The 23,965-nt window shown below is 37.8% G+C and overlaps 1 protein-coding gene across 2 annotated transcripts; it reads right to left on the bottom strand.

The window, feature by feature from the left end:
- Positions 1 to 945: 945 nt before the first annotated feature.
- lipeb (lipase, hormone-sensitive b) lies at positions 946 to 23,751 on the bottom strand. 2 transcript variants are annotated; one of them, XM_084089721.1, is made up of 14 exons: positions 23,587 to 23,720; positions 20,853 to 20,887; positions 17,169 to 17,410; positions 16,542 to 16,826; positions 15,674 to 15,764; positions 14,107 to 14,252; positions 13,272 to 13,457; positions 12,523 to 12,675; positions 10,172 to 10,316; positions 8,645 to 8,872; positions 7,389 to 7,529; positions 5,345 to 5,589; positions 2,466 to 2,726; positions 946 to 2,291 (listed from the first exon to the last, which is right to left on the bottom strand). In XM_084089721.1, the coding sequence occupies exons 2-14, from the start codon at positions 20,866 to 20,868 to the stop codon at positions 1,884 to 1,886; spliced, it is 2,547 nt and encodes an 848-aa protein (XP_083945847.1). In that variant the 5' UTR covers positions 20,869 to 20,887; positions 23,587 to 23,720; the 3' UTR covers positions 946 to 1,883. The 2 variants fall into 2 exon arrangements, with proteins under 2 accessions (XP_083945847.1, XP_083945846.1); XM_084089720.1 differs by lacking the exon at positions 20,853 to 20,887 and having other exon boundaries at positions 23,587 to 23,751.
- Positions 23,752 to 23,965: the final 214 nt, after the last annotated feature.

The raw sequence follows: 23,965 nt of genomic DNA, 5'->3' as shown, positions 1-23,965 counted from the left end.
GTGTGCTATATAAACACACTGTGGGAGGTCAGGCCACGCTGTGCACACAAAGGTCCAAATCTCCCATACAGCACTAATACATTTTATGGAGTGCCAAAATGTTGGCGAGTTTGTTTCGGAGAGTCAATAGAGTCAATTAGTGCCAGAGAGAGAGGAGACCTGATTCAAATAGAGACACGCTATCACAGCGGCATGTATCACACATGTGCAGGCTGAAAGATTTCATTGGCTCAAGGTTGCTGGGTGTAAAGGGAGTCTGCTTAAAATACCTCTAGGACGGGCTGGGTGAGAATTGAAAAGAGTGCTCAAAATGGGTCAGCATGCACGGGGACAGATGACACGACTGTGAACAAGAGGGAAACAAACTGACTGAAGGAACGAGGGAGATGGAAAAATAATGGAAGCTTGCGCTGACATGCTGACTAAGAGGGAAATGCAGTGATGGAGAGGTACAGCCCATGTTTTTTTTCTCTCTAAGCTCTTGTCCAGTTTTCAAACCAGTATATATATATTCTTGTCTTTTTGACAAGTAATCTAATCTAACAGATAAATAATGTGATTATTATATGATTATAATAAACAAATTATATATGCCATTTCAAAATATGCCATTTCGACGCCACTTGTGACTTAAAGATGTAATTCATCCAAAAAAAAAGAGAAGAAAATTGTGGCATCATTTACTCACCCTTGTGTTGTTCCAAACCTGTATGACTTATATTGTATATAGACTTATATAGAAAAAAAAGAAGATATTTTGAAAAATGTTTGTGTGTTTTTTTCTCGCTCATACAATGAAAGTCAATTGGGTCCCATGTTGGTTTGTTTTGGACCCCAGTGGCTTTCATTGTTTGAGCAAAAATAGCTGAAACGGTCTTCAAGAAACAGTCATACAGGTTTGAAACGAAATAAGGGTGAGATGATGATGACAGAATTTTTTTTTTTGGGTGAACTAGCAATTTTAAGTAAACATTTACATACAATAAACACAATTCTCCATGCCATTACAAAGATAATACATGACAGTAGCAAAATAGACTATTATCTTGACTATAACAAGACTGGACACTACAGAACACAAGTAACACTATCACAAATTGGGTGACACTTGAGCTTTCCTTCCACAGAATGCTTGTGGAAATTCAATCATGATTAATTGAATTTAATAATCATTGAACTCTGAGGACAAAGCAGCATCAGAAATCCCATTCAAGCGCTAGTCACACAGGACATCCTCTAGGTGCCAAGAGGCAGGTAGATTCATAAAGGGTGATTTACATACACAGTAATACCATATTATAATTCAGTGTCATAAATATTTCAAAAGCTACTTAAAAGAAAAAAAATTAAACCATTAATAAATGCTTTCGTCAGTTAGCCCCAGGATGCCTAGCAGCAACACATTCTACGGAGTATAAATTGTAACACACATGTATAATATTGAATCACAGTTTGTAGACATTTCATTATTGTATAAGAACATTTAGTGTTATAAGGAGTGAGGTTTGGGTTAATACATCCATTTGTAATAATGACGTTATGTGCTGGGATGTTTTTTTAGAACAAGGCAGGATATTAATTTTTGTGCTGGTATAACACACCAAAAGGCAAAGTGGTAATATAGATGTAAAGGGAGTGCATGTGTACGCCATTAGATTTGAATAATAAAGCTAGAGGTGTATTCATTTTTCCTCTCTATAACTAAATACTTAATGTTCTCTTATTTAAGTTATCATTTAATAATTGCTTAATTACTTTATTTTTCTCTATATACTCTTATCCATTATAATCATTCACATAATGTGTTATTCACATAATATGACCTTACTCTGGCCTACGTATCTCTCTTTTGGTATCATTCAGAACGAAACCAGTCTAAAATTCTAAGCTGGAATCTTTTCAGATTCAGACTTAGTGGGAGGGTAAAAGCCAGCAAGTCCCTCCTCATCCACAACAGAAGCTTCTCCCCCAACAGATACCCCCTCCTCCTCCAGCACGGTTACTTGCGAAAGTTGAATGTGGTCTATTTTGGTAGAAGAAGGCTTCTGAATGGTCCGTTCCAATTTGCGGTGTTTGCGCATCTCTGGCGGAGGGTCTTTCATGGTGAAGACATCCTTGATTCGCTCCATGCATACGTTAGCAGCTTCTCGAGTCTCCCTAGAGAGCTGTGACAGGCTGAGGAAGCCATGAGGAAGGTCATCCACGACACATAGGGTCACTGGCTGACCGACATCTCGCAGCCTTTTGGCAAACATCACAGAGTCGTCTAGCATGGGGTCCAGATGACAGGCCTGAGAAATGGGGGATGAAGAAGAGTCTCAGACATAGGCAAACGGAATAAAAATATCTACAATGTGCTTATGAGGGGAGTGAAAGCATTTAAAATCATTTTCTCATCCTAAAATGAAGTACCAAGCACATCTTCTTAAACTCATCAATTGTAAAAAGTCTTTGGTCACTCTTACCACTATGTGTATGGGAGGTAGTCCCTTTAGCATGCTGTCTGGAGCCAGAAGGGGGGACATGTAAGGGTTTCTGACGATGGGAGAGCTCTGTACGTTCATTTCTGCTAATTGCTCTGAGCGCAGAGGCTCAAAGCCGTCTGGAAACTCCCGGGGTGTCTCAGAGTCCTCCTCACCAGCAGGGGGCGGAATGGCCACAGCAGAAAAGGATTCTGACACAGAGGGATCCACTTCTTTGCAAAGGAAGAAACTCACATCCTCGGGCTAGGAGAGAGGTGGAGGTAAACGGAGGTCAATTAGATATGAACGTGAGGCGACAAGGTTCATCCAGGGCAGATGAACAAAGTGAAACATCTCCATTATGGCCACACTTGTTTTTTTCCTTTTTCTTTTGTAAAATTATGTTTAAAATGTGGGGTCGGTAAAACTTTTTTTTATTTGATCACACATATAGAAACAGTAATATTGTGATATACTATTACAATTTATTTTATTTTTTTCAATTTTAAAGGTCCCGTTCTTCGTGATCCCATGTTTCAAACTTTAGTTAGTGTGTAATGTTGTTGTTAGAGCAGGGATGGGCAACTTCGGTCCTGGAGGGCCACTGTCCTACAGAGTTTGGCTCCAACCCTGGAAAAATCACCTGCCTGTAATTTTCTAGTAATTCTGAGGACCTTGATTAGCTTGTTCAGGTGTGTTTGATTAGGGTTGAAGCTAAACTCTGTAGGACAGTGGCCCTCCAGGACCGAAGTTGCCCATCCCTGTGTTAGAGTATAAATAATATCTGTAAAATTCTAAAGCTCAAAGTTCAATGCCAAGCGAGATATTTTATTTAACATTAGTCGCCTACATCGAACGGCCCGTTTGGACTACATCCCTTTACTTCCTTCTTTAATGACGTCAGTAGAACAGTTTTTTGACTAACCTCCGCCCACAGGAATGCTCCCTCAACTCTACCGAAATTCGTTTATGTACTTGCGCACTTCTTATAACTTACTGTGTTTACTCAGCTCTTACGGTGATTTTCTGAAGTAAAACTGACGCTTCATCTTTTGTGTGATGTACAATAAACTTTATTAAACTTATCAGTATATGTTTGATCATCATTCGGACCTGGTCTGAAACAGCAGACTTGTAGGCTATTAATAATGGATACATACAAGCAGATGACAAATACGTTATAATAACCGTAATTAAACTACTAAACTATACCTGTTCCATCTCTATACAGCACTCTGACTCTGTAGGCATTATTGTTCGACTCGAAATGAACACTGTTACTGAGAGTTTCTGATATTATCATCATTCCGTGAGATGAAATGGGCTTTATGCACAGCTGCACTACTTCCTGAACTTCAGCCAGCTCTTTGTTTCCTGTCTGCCATTATTGGACAAACTGATTAATCCAGGTGTGTCTGATTACTGTTACTGAGGTCAGGCACACCTGGATTAATCAGTTTGTCCAATAATGGCAGACAGGAAACAAAGAGCTGGCTGAAGTTCAGGAAGTAGTGCAGCTGTGCATAAAGCCCATTGTCCTGAGAGACTGAGCGCGAGCTCATGAAGCTCCGCCCCCTGGGTCGTCCAGCAGCAGCTTATTTGCATTTAAAGGGCACACACTAAAACAGCGCGTTTTTCTGAGCCCCAAAAAATGACAATTTAAACATGCTGTAAAAAATGATCTGTTGGGTATTTTGAGCTGAAACTTCACATACACACTCTGGGGACATCAGAGACTTATTTTACATCTTGTGAAAAGGGGCATAATACGGGACCTTTAATTATTATTTTAAAATGTAATTTATTCTTGTGATGGCAAAGCTGAATTTTCAGCATCATTACTCCAGTCTTCAGTGTCACATGATCCTTCAGAAATCATTCTATGCTGATTTGGTGCTCAAGAAACATTTCTTATGTTGAAAACAGTCGTGCTGTTTTTATTTGTTGAATCTTTTCTTATATAGGTCAGTGGAAATTTATAAGAAACATAGAGGAACGGAGATGGAGAATGGGTTCAGGAGAGGGTGAGATGATTTTGAACCATTTGAACCAGGCAGTAAAAAATAGCGTTTCAAATCCAGCAATTGACGTCATCGTATCATGGGATTCTCTGTGGGATTTTAACACATGCTTTAACAATGGCATGCAAAAATCCAAGTGACATCATTGCAGCATAATCCTTTGCACTTTCTCAGAGTTGCACAACTACTTAACTCTCAGCACTACCCTTTCTCACTCCACTAAGCCGGACAGAGTTGAATACAGTGAAAGAATTGTGCAGAATCAAAAAAAGCTAAGTGATTTATTTGCACATATTGTACCAGACTAAAATAACCAGATCAACAATTTACTGCAAGCAATTACAAAACAGGCAGTGTTAAGAGGCCAGTTAATTCTGTGCATTAGACAGCCTGCGTTCTGCCACAGCTCTGACTCTGATGCTAATTGTGGCATAACAAACTCCTGTTTTTCTGCCACCAATGGCAATTTGATACTGTGTGCGAACATCTGTGCTGCACTCCAGCAAACATACCAGATTCTTACAAACAATGGACTGTCTGTTATTTAAATGTTATGTTTGACTATGATATAAGCAACACTGTTTATTTGTTGAAGGCTAGGTCATTCTCACTCTAGCGCAAATTAATCAGCGCAAATATTGGCATATGTTTCACATACTCATAAAGCCATGAAAAACAGCCTGATGGATGCTGTGTAACAGAGATTGGCACCCTAGTAGAATGCAAATCAGCTGGATGATTAATATGACTCACTGTTGCAATCTGTAAAAGAGAAACCTTCAACACCACGGGAGCTTTAGGAACATGGTGAAAACAGACATTTTATTAAGCCACTTTAAAGCACAAGATGAGGAACTGTACCTTGCTCTCGGGTGTCAGCGTGATGTCAAGGATGGAGCTGTGGTTGGGTGTAATGGTGCTAAGGTGGTTGGTGGACTCGCTGACATTTTTCTGCACGTTGCTGTTAGCATGGGTGCCCAAGTCCTGGCAAGTCTGGCTCTTCATAGACCCTTTCCCATGGGAGTGCTCAGACAGCTTGGCAGACACTGGAGGGTCTGTGTGAGGAGAGGTCAGAGACGCTTCTGAAACGCTCTTTCTCACAGAGTCTGAAAAGAAAAAAAGAGATATTTAGGTTGTTTTTAGAGGTAATAGTAACAATGAATGTCATTTCAAGGACATCCTGGTGATGTGGATGTTTTAAAGTCACATATATTGACTGATGTTGCACATCCCAAATGCGATGGTGGAACAACAAAACCAACAAAACTAAGGTAAATCCTGAATTCCCAATGTAATTTCTAAGCTGGAAAAGAGGAAATTCCTATTCGAAATCTTATAGAGAGCAGATATGCTTCCAGAAACATTTCTCAATGCAAATATGTAGAAAGGCAAAATGAGAAAGTAAATAAATATGTAAAAGGAGTACAAATGGGCAGAGTAGGAATTTTAAGCAACAGGGGTGGGGGATTACAAAGACCCTCATTGGACATTGGTGGAGGCTGTTGGCGAGGAAACAGTTGCCAGGGAGAGAGGTAAGGCATGTGACTGTCTGAAGTGAAGTGCATGTGTGTGGCATTAAACAGACATTCAGGAAAATATTAAGGCCCTCAAACTGCCATACAAACAGACATTAACACACACAACTGACCAGCCACAACACAGCTGTATTGCCCATAACCATAATCTTGTGAAAAACTATTCTCAGCTATGCTGGTATAGTGAATAATGAATTCATGGCCATCATGAGGCAATTAGAATGCTTTGTGTTGTGTGTGACACCACACTAGTTATGCCTTTTAGCCACACTGCATTGACATCCTGCACAGCCCTACTCTTTCTCTCTCTGTGAGAGCTAATGAACTCAAATGATATGAGATCTAGGGTTGATAGTAGCCCATTTTCAGTTCAGCTGTTTGACTACGCAATCAAAACCACAATAAAAATAAGAATAAAAATGCAAATACAGTCAGAGGTGAGCATTTGTGACATAATTTTATTGGAAATGCAAAACATCAGTACCATATCTATTATTGGCAAATATTAGAGATTTTTTAATTCATCGATATTGCATATTTAACTGTGCTCGCTCATTTAGAGAACCTTTGCTGTCATCTAATAACATCTTTAATAACACTGTTTTATGTAATCTTTAGCAAATATAAAACATTTTTCATTCTGTAATATTGTAATGCCCAAATTCACCTTTAGCATTTAAAAATACTTTTAGTGCTTAGTGTTTTATTTTTCATTCTCACAGATAAAAAAAGTATAGGATTCTAATATAATTATAACAATTTTAAAATAATTGGTAGCAACCAACTGAAGCAGGGGAGGTGGGGCTGAACTACTGTTGTTGCAATATCATGGGGAAGATCACTGAGGCCAAAGGGGTGCCGAGTTAGTAAAACATAATACTGCTGTAGAGAGAAGAGGAAGGAATTGTGGAGCTGTGACACAAAATACAATTGGGTTGTGGGACCATGCATACATTAGCCTTCCAGGTATGCTTTAACAACAGATGACAGATACAGACTGAATCAGGGCCTCCATTCAGCACATGCTCAGAAGGACCACTTTCCACAAAACCATCTGTGGGTCACGCACCACAAGCTGGAGAATGAGTTCAGAAGCTACCACATATAGCTCTGAACAAATGGCTATTATCACCATGGAGCCAATTATATCAAGCAAAGCGGAGTGCTACGAGGGATTTGTGTGCCTTAATTTAAACCTAATTAAAGCAGATCAAATAATTAGCCAGCTGCACTATTACAAAGGCATCATCATCAGTGTGTGTAGGGATTATTATCATAAAAAGACATATTGATAATACCGTTTAGACACACTAGGCACAATGAGTACACTCTAAAACAGAATACGCTCCATTTCAGCCCTATACATGTACCTGCACTTCCTCTATCCAGCAGAGAATGGATCCAGTTGGAGGCCCCCTGTTTGAAGTCTCGGAGCAGCAAGGCAGTATCTCTCCTCACCATGCTCAAAGTGTTCACCTTCTCCACCTGCTTCTCCACCTGTGGATCTGTGCCTACACACACCAGAGGAGGACAAAGGGGGAAAAGCAAATAACATACAGTAGGGATGGAAAAAATCAAAATCACATGTGTAGGATTCAATCAATATATAAACAAACAAATAACCAAAAAAATTTTAATGTAATTTAAAACATAATATTAATATACAATATTACATTTTATAATAAAAATATCTCAAAATAAGTCACAAATATCTTGTGGAGCTTTCATAAAAGCAAAAAGGCGAGAAACCGAATGCTAAGACATTCTTATATTATAAAAAATAAAAGGGGTGTAACAATATATTGCAATACAAAAATACAACAATATGTATAGTGGGTAGTGACAATATGTATTGCGTAAAAATCATCCAAAATTAAAATTACTGTGCATGAAAAAATTCAAGTTTTCAGAGTTTTAGTGTCAGTACTACATTAACTACTAATAATGCAAAATGTCTTATATTACCAGCAAAAAGTGGCTTTAAATAGATCTAGTCAGTGAAAGAGTGCAAGCATATTAATCTAAAATAATTTGTTTTTCAGCTCCAGAATCATGAATTTTTCATTCATTTTTATTCTGGTGTCACCGTCGCCAAGCCTATTCATTTACACTCCCAATGTAATTCCAAATTTAGCATTTTAATCAACAGTACATTTTTTGTTAACCTTTTACCATAAATCTTGGAGTATCGCAATATCGTATCGTGAGTTCAGTATCGTAATATGTATCGAATCGTGACACGAGAGTATCGTTACACCCCTAGTATCCAGTACTACTATAACAGAAAGAAAATATTGCTACACTTAACCTGCAGAGAAAAGACAATACAAGCCTTGGGCCACTGATTTGACTTTATCATTACTATGATTGAAAACACTACTAATCAAATCATTTATAACAAAATACAAACCTATTAATCATTTCCTGATGTGTGTGTGGCTTCACTTAACTTTACTTGTTGAAATCATTCATCATCATTAAGGTGTCTGCACTCCCTAAATTGTGAATATGCTACATTTTTACCAGTGATAAATTATGCATCAGCCCTGACCATTCCAGCTTGCTAATAACCTGAGTCACAACACAGCACTATTTGCCATAAAACCTATTACGGTTCCAGACTGACCTGCGTAAGCACTGAGGCAGCGTGAGAGCACACTGAGGGGTAGCAGAGGGTCAATGAGGGTGAGCAGGCGGGATGGCGAGGCGTACACGGTGAGCAGGGTAGCGGGGTAAGCAGCGACGATGCCATCCGGCATGCGCACGCCGTGAGCAGCAGCCCGCATCGACACGGTCATACACAGGTTTCCTCCTGCGCTGTCACCGGCCAAACACACACGCTCACCGGTCCAACCTGAGGAAGAGAGGGGCACAGAGAATAATTAGAAAGGGGGCGCAAAGCAGAAAATGAAGTAACGAGCAATAGATCAAATAAAATAAATTATTTAGAGAATCAAGAAGATAAATACACTCCATAATTCTAAAATTAGGTCACATTTTTATCACTGATGTGGTGTGGTTTTCACACCAAAAGAGAATTATTAGAAGTGCAAGACCTGCGTCATGATCCTGAGATACATAGCGGAGGTGAGAGAACACTGAATGATGAATATGTTTACCCTGCTGTAATCAGACCCGAGTGTGAGCTGAGTTTCAATAGGCATCTTTGTTCCCTGTGGGATCTCGACACCATCACAGTACAACAGTATGACAGATCAAGTCGGCCAATTTCACGTGTCTTGTACCTTAATCAGTTTTCTTAAGGACTAATCAAGTGACTGAATCATACAATGTCAAAAAAAAGTTCAAATTTAAATAAAAAAAAAAATGTAAAAAGCAGTCTGGTAGATGGATGATGCAATTACTATAAATGTTGTATTCAGTTTCATTAAAGTGGTAACAGGATTAAATTATTAAAATAAAATATTTCCCTGCAAAATGTGTTCTGACATTCTATAAGAAACTCATTTTTCGCATGTGGGTTGGAGTGCAGGTTTTGCACTCATAAAAGCTGAAGGACCACGTAAAAGCTAAATGCCGTTTTATTGGTCGTGAATAAAATCACCTCCGATTGAGGTCAACCATGAAAAGACAAAATCATGCTTGACGTGTGCCACCAGCAGTCTGATGTAATTAAGATATTTGGGACAAAAAAGGTTGACTGCCGACTCCACTGAAAATGAACCGGCAACAAACTGTGTAACATACAAAGGAGGCTTAAAGTGGGCATGCAATGAAAATTAACCTCATCAATTTTCATTGTGCACGTTTTTTTTAAAACAAAAGTTGACCTCTAAATGTTTAATCAAAATGTCATAAACAGACCTTTTGGTGAAAACAAAAGACTTCTCTCTGGTGACATGTGCAGTACTTCTCTAATCATTTAGTTTGCTTAAACCCCGCTCCTGCAAGCTCACGTTCATCTGCCTCCACTTTTCAATGCAACACGACATCCCAAAATCCAATCAACAAACGATGGATAAAACAAGTCCCTGCCAAATTTTTTTTCTTTTTTGATAAGCTCCGCTACACTCAGATGTACGTTACAAAATGGAAAAAAATACTACTTCCGTTTCATCACGACTTTAAGAAACAAATATGAATCACAATATCATGTGATAAGGAAGTATAAAGAAGGCGCTATTCCTCTTACCTAGCAGGTTGTGGTTCTTGATGGCCCAGCAGTAGGCATAGAAACATTCCTCTAAAGCCCGAGGAAACGGGGCCTCAGGGGCCAGAGAATAGTCCACTGAAAGGATGGGGGCATTCAGGTCTTGAGACCAGCTCTTCAGATATGGCTGGAAAGAAAAAGAGAAAAAAAAGAATAAAAAACTGCTACATTTTTAAGGATTAGAAATCATAAACTAAAAAATTCACACCAGGATTTTCAGGTTTAGTTATTTCTTCCTTTTGTTCTTCGCACTTTACAGGGAATATGGTATTTGTTTGCTTTAATTCATGTTAACGTTTTTTAAATCAAAAACATTAACATGGTTTTCAAACCCTCCCCTCCAGCAAACGGTCATTCCACAACAGATTGCAAACTTGCATTCAGATCTGCCTCCATTTAGTTTGCAACTCCCACTTTCTACAATCCAACCAATCCTGCCCTGCATGTTTCTCATTTCACTCAGAAATACACCAAATCCTCAATACTATACTCACTTATCCGGAGTCTGAATATGGCTACCTACTTACTAGATAGTATGTGAAAAGCAATACATCAAATGTGCAGCACGTCTAAATATGCAGCATTCAGTAGGCATACAGTATGTAAAAATACCCAGATTACCTAAATTTTCCACTAAGATTTTAAAGAGTGCATCCAATGGACACAATTATCCCATGAGGCCACATGAGGTGGGTTGTCATATTCATATATATAGCAGGGAACAGTGTCACGGCTGTAATTGATGATAATGCCATTGCCAACATGCCAGATGTAGTATGTTCAAATTGTAATAGTAGCGTACATTATTAATGAAAAAGTAGTACATATGACTATTTATATTATGTCTTTATTTCACTTCTGCCTCAATTAAGTAGTTCTAAATCCTAAACTGCTTACCTAGCTCACACTTCTAATTCCTCTCTGAATCCAGACCTCCTGTAGTTTCCAGCTTTAAGAAAGTGGTTTCAGTGTGACATAACTGCTGAAAAGAGCCTGAATTAGGGTCCTCAACACTAAATGTTCATTTAAAGTAGCTTCTGTCACCCTGAATATCCGTCTAAACATGCCTCACCAAGCATTAAGAGAAAACACTTAGGGAAAGAGCATATTTCTTCTCAGAGACTTCAGTATTTTTTACTTGTTCTCACTCTAAGTTTTGTTTAGTAGTTTAAAGGAATGATGCGTGCTGACAGGCGTCACAACATGTTGCTCTGACTGCCAGTTACATTTCATATCAACGTGTCCATTGTTGAGTGGAGCTTGTTCAAGCAGCTAATGCAATGTGTCAAGAATGCAGGCTGCCGCTGGTGAGGTATTTGTGTGAATTTTGCATGAGTGCAGTGATAATATGATACTTTAATATGATACTTAGTCTCATACTTTGCATGAGACACGGGACACAATCAAATGCAAATGACCAATATCTTAAGTTATACTGCTTGCCAAGATGCTGCTCTGCATAAATGAGACACTATTAAAACCACTAAATGAGTAATCAGACATAGAAGTGGAATCCTGGGTGGCTACAGTCAATGTCTAAAGACAATAAAGTATTCAAAATTCAAATAAATATGCCATGAACAACTTAAGTCAATTAGGATAAATCTAGCAGTAAAAGATGCTCTGTAGACTGTAGCATCTTGGTATTTCTTTAACTATTGACACATCTGTGAAAATAACCTTTCTTAAAAACAATTTAATTTGTCCACTAACAATGTCCAACAGTGGCCGTACATGAATCACAGGAAAAAATGTAATTCTCACCACAGTGTCATTTCCACAACATGTTAAGTGACGTTTTGTTTAATTACATTCTGTGTTGGAAATGCCACTTTAAATAAAACCCTTTTACTCTTTTATTTTGCTACTGTTAATTTCACAGCTAACATTTTATGTATCCTAAATATCATTTGACAAAATTACAGCTTGAAATGACACAAAAATGTTCTGCTAAGTGACTTTACCTTTATTTTTCTTCACACATCACTGGTCTCATTTTTCATATCAAAACATTGTTGTCACATTAGTAAACAAAAAAACTTATTAGAGGAAAATTGTTGTGGTGGAAATGACATCAAAACTGGGACTGTCCAATTTATTTATTTATTTTAAATCTAATAAGAAATATTGCAATGAGTTATGTTTTATTTCATTGTGTATTCCCACCCCAAGGCTCTATGATATTCTGCTTCCTAGATTTAAAGTAAGTCTATACGATTTTCAGGTGTAAATCATATGCCTGATGACTTAAAAGTAACAGGTCTGCATGATTTAAGGTAGGATGAAAAAGGGGGCATATAGGATGTGTAAGGACAGAAGAGGCGAAGAGATACCTCATGTGATTTGGAAGTCTGAGCCACAAAGCCTCCTCCGTGGAAGTGCAACACCAGCCATGGGGAAGGGGGGTGGCGCTTCGGCTTTAAGCCCAAAGAAAGAGATATCTGGCCCCCTTCCGAGCGACACAGTGCTAGTAATTTCTCACTGTCCTGAAGACAGAAAATAAAAATATAAAATGGACTATAAGCACCAGAACAATAAAGAACAACCAATGGAACATTTGAATCTCTTTGAAGCTCTGTGCCCCACACAAAGACAAAAACTCTCATTTAGACAAGAGACGTGTAATTAAACGCTACAGACGTGAGGTTCTTAATCAAGTTTACGCCTCAGCTGGATCAATAGGAGTTCAAAGGGTGTGAAGAGAAGTCAAGTAGGCTTTTTAAACACCATCACATCTTACTCATCTACATTGCAACCAATTCAAGTCCTCCCATGACACAGAGAGGTATATCAGGAATTATAGGGCTTTAAGGATAAAAGGAGATAAAAGGATAAAAGCTTAACCGCTTTATTTAGCTAAGCACACCTCATTATTCATTCCTTGCTTTCTGTCCATAGTTATTTATTTATTTATTGACAAGAGAAGAGCATGTATAGTGGAAAAATGACTCTCTTTAAAGAACAAAGTAGTCAAATTATGGTTCAAATGAAAAGTTCATGCTTTAGCTTCTGTGAGGAGGAAGATGATTATCATTCAAGACTAATTAAGATGGTCAATGACATCAATATGAACTGTATGTACCTGTCCTTCTCTCAGCTCATATGAGATCAACCTCATCTGCACAGGCCCCAGGCCGATATGAGATGCTGGAGGAGACACGGTCACCATGTGGGTGGGATCCGCCACCAACGGCAGATCAAAGGGCATAGGGGGCACAGAAAGAGCTCGATTTACTTTCACGGTTGTGGCCGTTATAGACATCAGACCCTTGAGAGAGAGAGAAAGTGAGATAGAGAGATGAGAGAAAGCTTTTTCTACTCTGGGAATTGAACTTTGCATTATGAGAACTTGGACTGGTCATAATCTGATCTGATCAGCTGTAGCAAAAGATTTGAGTATATTAAAAAGAGACTGGTGCAAGGAGTTTTATAACTCAAGGGAATATTAAGCAATTATATGCCTTATAAACAATTGGTATCTCATATTTCTACTGAAAGAGCTAAGATATCAAGACTGAAAAGTTTTACCCACAATCTGCTGTCAGTATCCTTTAAATGCGTTTAAAATGTAGAAAGTTTAGAAAGAGTTTTTATTTATTTTTTATTTTTTAATTATATTTCACATTTAGCTGGGGCCCAGTGTTAATTTGCACTCACTTTTTTTTAACCCCAGTTCAAATATATAATGTAATGTAATATAATTAATATATAACTAGTAATAGCAATACTGAATTATCATTCTTATTTTGAAGATTACAGTTTTATTATTACAGTGGTAATATGCTTCAGGCAAAATTTCTTTAAATTCAAGCAGCATTTTTTTTTGTGGTTAAATAATACAAGGTCAAATCTCAAACCAATTTTCTTTCAATTAATTGTGATGCCCTAACTGAAACACACAGATGTTTAATACTAACTGATAAAAGTTCAGTCTCTGTAATGTTCCAGAATGTCTTCCAAAAATGAACATCCAGGTTCTGAGTGATGCGTTCATACTCCCGACCTCTCAGTTCAGGGTCAATGGCATACTTCCCAGAGGTGAGGAAAGAACTGGCTGCTACACCTGAGAGAAACACAGACAAATAGACAGTTAGATGAATGCCTGTCTATATAACTAGCATATCACAGCAGGGCATCCTACTTGGACAGTAATACAGGGTGGGGGGAAGAAATGAAAGTGGGTTTTCCGACAAACAGAAACACACAAATAATAGTGACCTCAATCATTTTACCTTGACAAGCATGCATGAGCAATTAGTTTAATATTTACAAACATCAATAGACACTTAAAGTGAGAACTGTAGCCTGTAACCAGTCTTGTAACCAGTCTTGCTCTCATGCTGAAGCACAGCATAGGAACTAGGGGTGGGAGGAAAAACTAAGATTATCAGATGCATCACGGTTCTCTTCTCAAACTTCAGAATCGATCCAGAGTTTAGTTTTTCCCCCTGCATATTTATAATGGCACTTGTGAGCGCTAGAGCAGGGATTCTCAACTCTGGCCCTCAAGATCCTCTTTCCTGCAGAGTTTTGCTCCAACCCGAATCAACCACACCTGAACAAGCTATCTAAGCTCCTTAGGATTACTAGTAAGATACAGACAAGTGAGTTTGATCAAGGTTGGAGCTAAACTCTGCAGCAAAGTAGACCTCGAGGGCCAGAGTTGAGAACCCCTGCACAAGAGAGAGCCATATTCTGCTTCCTACCAATCACACACACACACAAAACCATCGAACAAGTCTATAAACTTGCATTAAGGTTCATGAGCAAAATACAAGGGGTTGAAGAGAAACACAAGGGCAATCGTGGGCTTCGTTGCACAGGATATACGCTGTGAGAAACGCATTTCGGTACACGTATTTTAAGGTTTTCTCTTCCAAATGCTCTACGAAAGCATAATTTATGCCATCTAGAATGCAGTATATATATATATTCAATACACAAAACCCATTTAACAACAGACAGCTCGTTTTTTAAATACACTTGCATTTCAAAATGTACAAGTACTTGTAATTATATAAGCAATTTGAATATTTTTATTAAAGTCAGTAAAATCAGATTGTGATTCCCAGAATCGGAACCAAACAGGATCGGGAGGTGTCTAAAGATTCCCACCCCTAGTAGGCACAGGCGCTAATCATCTCTAAAGAGGAAAAAGGTAATATACTAGCAGAATAGATGACAGATTTGGGAAGGACAGAAATTTCTCTCATCCATTCCACCCTCTGTGAGAGCTACTCACCATGTGGTGCAATATCTCCTGCCTCCACTAGAGTGCAGCATTCAGCACAAGAAACAATATTAGAATGCCTCTGCAGGTCAGTGTATACAACTGCACTTTTGTGTCCTAAATTAACACAAGAGGGAAACCTGCTGTGCAGACACTGGCAAAGAGTAGTGTAAAATAGTGACCTGTAGCCATAAATCAGGAGGTACATAAAGGAAGGTTTATTAGACTAGGCTGAATGTGACAGCAATACTGACCTATCCCAGACTGATGCTTCTTGTAATTGTCTCCAAAGGCAACCAGGCTAATAGCAATTGACTGCAGGTATGGACGGATGGCAGGAGTAAACTAAAAGGAGAGAAAACAAGATATTCATCATAAAACATGAAAAATATGGCAGAAGAAAATATATATAAAAATAATACCGGTAATAATACTTGATAGACCAAAGCTGCAATGCACTAAAAATGGTAATATTGTGAAATAATATTATTACAATAAGTGTCGCATGATCCTTCAGAAATCCCTCTAATATGCTGATGTGGTGCTCAAGAAACATTTCTTAATATTATCAATGTTGAAAATAGCGGTGCTGCTCAATAATTTTGTGGAAATCGCAATAATTTTTTTTCAGGATCAATAGAAAGTAAAAAAAAAAAAAACACCATTTATTTGAAATATAAATCTTTTGTAACATTGTAAATGTCTTTACTGTCACTGTTGATCAATCTAACGCATCCTTTAATGCATCCATTAATTGACTTAAATTTACTGAACCCAAACTTTTGAAAGCCAGTGAACCTTTTTGTATATATATATATATATATATGTGTGTGTGTGTGTGTGTGTGTGTGTGTAATGTAAATATTAAAATGCAAAATGTATACAATGTAAATAATGCCATTTATGATTTTGTTGTTATATTATAGAAACATTTATGGGAAAACCCATCTTTAAACTGATTTTTTGGTTTTAGTTCTTCCATTAAACCGAATCTATTTAGCAATGGTTTTGTTGAAATTACTTGAGATTCCAACCTTACATTACAGTAGAAACTGTAGAAACGTGATAATCATTTGCCAATGGAATCCTATCACAAGCTTATGTGCTCTTGAACAAACACACCTGAAATCCAACACAGCGGCCGTAGAAGCAGCCCTTATGCATGGAGGCGTACTCTCTCAGGAAGCTCTGGCTGAGGCCACTTTCCTCCTGGAAGAAGAGGTTGCCGTGACTGTTGTCATGAAGCAGTCTCTGAGCTAGATAGAGCAGCGCCCTGAGCTGACACAGAGCGCTACAGTATGCTTCCATCTCTGCCGCGTTGTGGCTGGCACGGAAAAAGATGCTTCGCCTGTTGGATGTGATATAGCGCCCTTTGTGGATGATGTGGAGGAGGCAACAGCGCACCACCTAAGGAAGAGGATGACAGAGTGAGATGAATTGAGGTGTATGCTAGGAAAAATTCGCAAATGCATCATGCAGGAGAAAGGAGGTGCAATGTAAACCTGCTTATTGAGAGAAACAAAGTCATAGAAAAGACAAGCGTGGAAGGACTAAGGAAACATGCCTTCGGCAGAAATGAGCTTAACAAAAGCAGAATATGTAAACAGTTACCTGTGATGACTAACTGCTGAAAATGATGCACTTGAAGTTGCTATTTACAGCAGGGAGAGGAAAGAGGCAGGTAGGAAAGACTTCTCTTGCCCTTAAGCTAACTCATTAAAATCATTAAACACACAGTCAGAAATGCACCTTAACAAGGGAGCGATATCCATTGGCTGGGATATGAGGGTCAAAGTCAAAATGGTGGTAGATGACAGCGAATCCAGTGATGACAGGCTCCAGGCTCCGGGCATGTTCCTGGATGGTGGTCATGGCGTCCACCAGGCGCTGAGCTGCATCCCCAGCTTGGCCCTTTGTGGCCCCAGAGAAAAAGGCGGCATTTTCTTCACACACGTCAAACAAGGCAGTGAAAACTGCCTTGGTGTCCATCACTAAAGGGGATCGGATGAGTTGAGGACACAAGAATTACTTCAAATTAGCACACACACTGAAATACTTTAAAGCCAATAAAGAGTGGTTAAGCTCAAGACAAAAGCCAAGAATTTGTGCAGACTGTGGTTATAAACAGTGTTATAAACATTTTATAGAGCAAAATGATAAGGTTAAATGGCCTGAGATGGTTGTTTTGTGTGTGTGTGTGTGTGTGTGTGTGTGTGTGTGTGTGTTGGTGGTTTTAACATTTGTGTTGTACAGTGTGTGTTTTGTTTTTTATTGTTGGTGTGATGAAAGAGAAATGGTTGACAAAAGTTGTATTGTACTGAGCATTAATTAATTTGAACATTGTTACAAAAAATATCTATTTCAAAGAAATGCTGGTCTTTTAAACTTTCTATTTATTAAAGAATCCTGAAAAAATGTATTACATATTTCTACAAAAATATTAAGCAGCACAACTGTTTTCAACATTGATAATGATAAAAGGATCAAGCTTTGCCATCAAAGGAATAAATTACATTTAAAAAAAATATTCAAATAGAAAGTTATTTTAAAGTGTAAAAATATTTCACAATATCACTGTTTTACAGTATTTTTTATCAAATAAAAGCAGCCACAGTGAGCATCAAAAACATTATAAAATGTACCAACTCTAAGCTTTTGAATGGCAGTGTATTTTCTTGTTTTAAGTATAAACATCAATACATTTTATTATAGTAGATATTTTTTCTTCAAATAAATCCTATTGGGAATAAAGATATATTCTATAAAAACTAGGCTAATTTAAGCAATTTAAGTACATTTATTGTTTTAGAGATGTTAAAATGTTTTTACTGTAAAATAAGACAAATATTGTTTTAAAAAATAATTTCACTGTCTAGTGTCTATGAAAACATACTTAGCTTATAGGTCCTACCACTATCACACATACAACAACACGACTAATAGCCTCTATTCAAACATATTACAACAACACACTCATCTTGAAGACACTACTGTTGCTTGTTTTTCTCGACAGGAAAATAAGAAACAGTAAGTGCAGCAAGCTACAGGAGACAGAAGCTGTGGACAAGATCACGACATAATACTGAGTAACCAGTGACGGATGGCCATCAGCCAGCCACTGTATACACTCATGCACATTTATCTGATCAAGATTGACATGCCAGATACAGACAATACAGGTGACTAGGTCAATCTGTTGCACTCAGCAACCTGACAACCGAGAGAATCACAAGCAACTTCACAACAGCAGGCAATGCAGGAATAGCAGAACCATAAACAAACCTTCAGCTTTTTATGATTTAATAAAAAACCACAAATGCAAGCAAATACATCTTGTATTTAAGCAATACATTATTATTTTTTACAATTAAAGATCATATATATAATCGTTTATATAATCCAAGATAGGGCATTGCCCCACAACTAAGGGTAATCATAACCTAAGCAACAGTTAAAGACAAACGTACATAAGCTTCTATTAGTTTACTGTACATTGTGGTTGCAAGATTGTTTTACAAACCGCAAAAATGGTTAGAACTTTGAATGTCTGAATACAAAGTGCTTACTTTGTCAATGCAAAAATAGTTCAGACAATATTTTCTTACATGCAGTACATGTTTAGTGTTATTTAGAGCTGAATTCCCAAGATGTCCTCTTATCTGCTGCACATATGGGTTTAAAACAGCCTTGGCCCTTTCCTTTCTGCCCTTTACCCCAGATAACCCCACCCATCACACGTCCAGTCATTCTCTTCTCTGACTTTCCAAACTCTCCCTTTTTCAACTGACAAAGTATCCCATGGTGCCTCTCTAACTGGCAGTGATCTCTTCCCTTCATTGTTAAAAACAAACAATACATCTTCCTCTCTCAAAAAGGATTGTCCTTTCTTCTCTTCCATTTCTGTACCCTGTCCTTATTCTAAAGGCTGTAGCCAGACCTGAGAGATTAGTGTCCTAATCTGCATGGGAAACCAAGCATGTTACTGTGTCACAGCTCAAACTGCTTCCATTGAGATATAATCAAACAACTATTGTAAAACTAGTTTGGCTCATGTAGTAATGACTTTCACAGCTGTGATGGGTTTCAGTTCAGAAGTTATTAGAGCCCTGACTAAATGAACCTCATGCCCATAGATTATCTACGTTTCTCATTATGGAAACATGTGCAACAAGAGAACCTACCACCCAATCCCTTTAGTCAATGAAAGACTTCCCAGCACCAGTTTACCACACCAAAACACATACAAGGACACCTGAAAACACAACAGAATTGAAGGCTATTGACCCATTTATAAAGGAAAAAGGCCGACAAATCTAAAAACTCTATCCTAATCTAATTTGTAAAACAAACCACAAAAGAGTTATTAAAAAATCCCCTAACAATGGAAGTCTAAGGGCAATATAGGGTGTGTTGCTCTCATAGAATTTATTTCACGATTCTCTGATGAAAGAACCGCATTTTTTTGAAATATAAATATTTTGTAACATCATAAATGCACTGTCACTTCTGATCAATGAAACTAGCTGAATAAAAGTATTAATTTATTTTGCATTGACAATGAATGGCATTTTTTTCTCCTGAAATGGCTGCAAATATCTGAAAATTTAGTATATTTCCTACTAGGGATGCGTGAGACTAGTCGATTAAACAATACTGTTGCTGCAAGATGACTTTTTTGCACATTTAGTCCTAATGTTTCCCTTTATATTTTTTACAACGACTACATTTAAATTACATTAGGACTAAGCAGAGAATACGCTTAAATTATGTATATTTGTCAGTACACGTCAAGCTTTTCTTGCGATTTTGCCGCTCGTCATGTGTGTACAAACCCGGACACTCGAGTGGTTGCAGTGGTAAGAAACAGTTAGACTAGTCGGTTGCAAAATTTCTTTATTTTATGTATTTTTATTTAATTTAAATGAAATGAGTCGTTGCGCACACGTCCCTATTTGCTACTGCTGGCTAATTCAATTGTTGGACAGAAGATGGTAAGTAGAACATTTATCAATCAACACTGTTCATTCCAATTAGTACCACAATCCCAATGGATCGATCAATCAATCAAAGCACAAAGAAAGAAAACAGCTGCATCCAGAAAAACAAAGCCTACCCAATGTTGTCTTACTCTGAATGAGAGTATTTCTCAATTCATCCAAACATATCTACAGCCAAAGCCTGGCCTAGCCAGCTATGCCAAACTACTGCAAGGACACTTGCTTTTTAAGTGACACTGCGCTAAAATACATGAATATAATTTACCCATAAAGCATGATACAACACAACCCACAGCAGAGGAGCAACAAGACACTTGTAAGGGATACAAGGGAGCAAAGCGGAGCTTAAGTGTGACAATCTACAACCTAAAAAAACACACAAAAAAACACACACAAAAACATGCAGGGACTGATCCCTGGAGAATCTGAACGTTACCCTCTTCTGAACTCATGCTGGAGTCCTTGTGCGTCCTGTCCCCTCAATACCAGCACAGCCATGGAGCCAGGGAAATAGAGACATGGGAAGGGGGAGGTAAACAAAAGGGGAAGACAGTAAGATAGAGTGTTTCGATTGGACGCTTGCAGTCGCCCTCCCTCCCACCTGTTTGTCCCCTCAGATCACGACATGACATTCTGTCACTTTCTATTTCATCCCCTCTTCTTTTTTGTGAACTCCTCCTTCCTTTACAGCTTTGTTATTTTCTCCCATACCAACTGTCCCTCTGTTATGGTGAGATGGCTTTTCACCCAGTGTACAATGAAAACAAATTACTCACTGCCCCACAGACACAGACACACACACACTGTTTAAAAGGATCCAGGCCAACTGTGTCCTAAAACCAACTAGACTCTACCTGATGAAAACCCACAATTGCCTATGCCTAAGTAACCTTTGTTTCTATTGGTTGTATCAGCAGGGGATGGACACTGGCCAGTGACCTTCAGCCTAACTGGACGATTCAAATCTGGTACAGACAGACACAAACAATGACCTCTAAAAATGTTCTTTTTTTTTTTTGGTCATTGCTACACCAAAAGTTGTGGGTTACATACTGACTTCAATTATGTCATTTGGCAATGGTTGTATTAGCCTACGTCATATGGTGAAACAGTAATAGGCATGTCACACTGTATAATACATTAATTACTAAAATGTATTTCTGACTAACTAAAAAAACTACACAGTAAACAATGTTGGCATTAGTTTCATTAGATTACATTTAATAACTAGGGACTAGCTGATATGAATACAAATAACTATTAGCCAATACAGAGAACTATTTTTATGTTATAGCTGATATTAAAAATAAAACACTAAAATGAATTATAAAAACATCAATGCTACAATGGAATTTAGCAATCACAATGTATTTGAAATGAAGAAAAGGGGATTTATACATAAAAAAAATAAATAAAAAAAATTAGTGTTTTTAAAGATTAACTTACTAGGTTGGTGTAAGATAAAAGCAAATGAAATCAAAATGTAAAATAAAAAACTCTCTAATATGATACTGATACATCATGCACCCCATCAATTAAATTTTTCCTAGCAAAATCAAAAACTGAATAAACAATATGCAATATTATTCCTCAGAATATATTAACTGTCTAATTAACTCTATACATTTCACAAACCATAAATGCACTTCAATACACCAACACAGGTGAGTATGTTAAAGACCCAATCTTATATCAATTCTTAAGGGGAAATTACTTCTTTATACAATTTCAAAGGGCAAACTGTTTGTTGGAATTAAAAGAAAAAAAAGATCAAAAGAAAATAGCATGGGATGTTCTCTGTCTGTTTAAATTATGTCTGACCTAGCTAGAAATGAGAAGTACATTTAAATGCTACACATAAAAATAGAAGCATAGGCCTACTTTTGATATAAATAGTAGACAATTTGAAATTTACCTAATTATTGTTTAATATATACAATACACATACGACACATTTTTGTCACATCGCTCATGTAATGCAAAATGTCTGCATTATTTTTGTTATAAAAGTACATTACTGGAGATTAGTTTGTCAAATCGGAATTTTTCAGCTTATTTTTAAGCATTTGCGCAAGGAATAATGGAAGGATCGAAGCTGACCTGTGTCCCAGATTATTTTGTAAATGTAGTCAAATCATCTCAACAGGAAAAGAAAAACAATGCACTGACATCAGTGAAGAGTTTCCTCGCACTCTCCAAACACAACAACAGCAAGTGACACAACTTATACCGAACATACATAATGTGAACAGCCTGATATGTTCAATATATGAATGTACAAGACTACAAATCTTGTCATACTGTTGTTCTTCTGCACATCCGAGAACTCAGTTAAAATGGCTTAGTGTGTTTAGATGGCAAATCCTCACACTGATCCTCTGGACAAGACAGGGGTCTATGGTGAAAACTTGAAACCAAACAGCCAGTGACGCTCTGCCGTTGCAACAGAGAGAACATGGGAACTTCAACTCCTTGCACCATTTCAATAATAGTGTGGTTATAAAAGGTTATTTGAAAGCCCACAGTGTTATTTTTAATAACAGTCAAAACGGTTGCCTTTAAATGAGGTCAAAACATATCTTCACAACCATCTTAAAGAGAAAATGTTTAAGAACATCTAGGCTACACTTACTACATACACAGTGATTATAAGCTTAAATCCACAGTCTCGACCATTCATGAGTCAAGCATATCCTGATGAACTACAGCAAAGTTAAGGCAAGTAACGTTACTCACATGTCATTCAAACGTATCTCTCCTGTCTAAGAACAGTGAAAGCAAAGTTTATATCAATGTATTACAATGTAATTTACGTGGAAATGTCATCAATGCATACACTTCACTAGCTACAGTTTTACAGTTAGCGTAGACGATGTAACTTAGCCAATTGCATTACACAAAATAGTTCAAACGTGATTAAAGCCTGTTGGTTTAGAGCTACAGCCTCTTGAGAGATTTCAAAATGACTGTTTACATATTAGTAAGGAAATACCAGTACTCATACGGTGTGGTACATTTGGTCCTGCATTACTGTACACAGTAAACGTTCGGATATTAATCTTCTTTTTGACACTTCTGGAACTATCTAACCGGGAGCGCGGATGTCATTTACAAGCGACAGCTCCCCCCTCCCCCTTAAACGCGGTTATGTTTATTAAAAGAGAATATACCTATTGGAACTTCTTTGTGCTTTGACGAGCGCCTCCTGTTTACTGTTTTTTCAAGAACGCCGCTCCCAGACTTCTTTGAAGACGCCATCTTCCTCAAACACGAATCATTACCTCCCACCTCTGTTCTGTCTGGATATACCCAGCCAGTCTACCTTACTGACGGCCACGCCCACATTCAAATCAATAGCCAATAACGCGCCAGAGAATCCTCAAAGAACCTATCACATAGTTCTTTCTTCCTAGTACCGCCCATCACATGCTGCCCATTTTTAGCCAAGTGACGTTCCTACAACATGTGTGACGTCAAAATAAATAAAGAAAGAAAGATCCCAGTTTTCTCTCTCCCAGTTAGTCTAACGAATTACTATTTAATTATCAC

This window comes from Abramis brama (genome assembly GCF_963993115.1).
Source record: "Abramis brama genome assembly, chromosome: 17".
NCBI classification, from domain to species: Eukaryota; Metazoa; Chordata; class Actinopteri; order Cypriniformes; family Leuciscidae; genus Abramis; species Abramis brama.
This window is presented reverse-complemented; position numbering and strand designations above follow the sequence as displayed.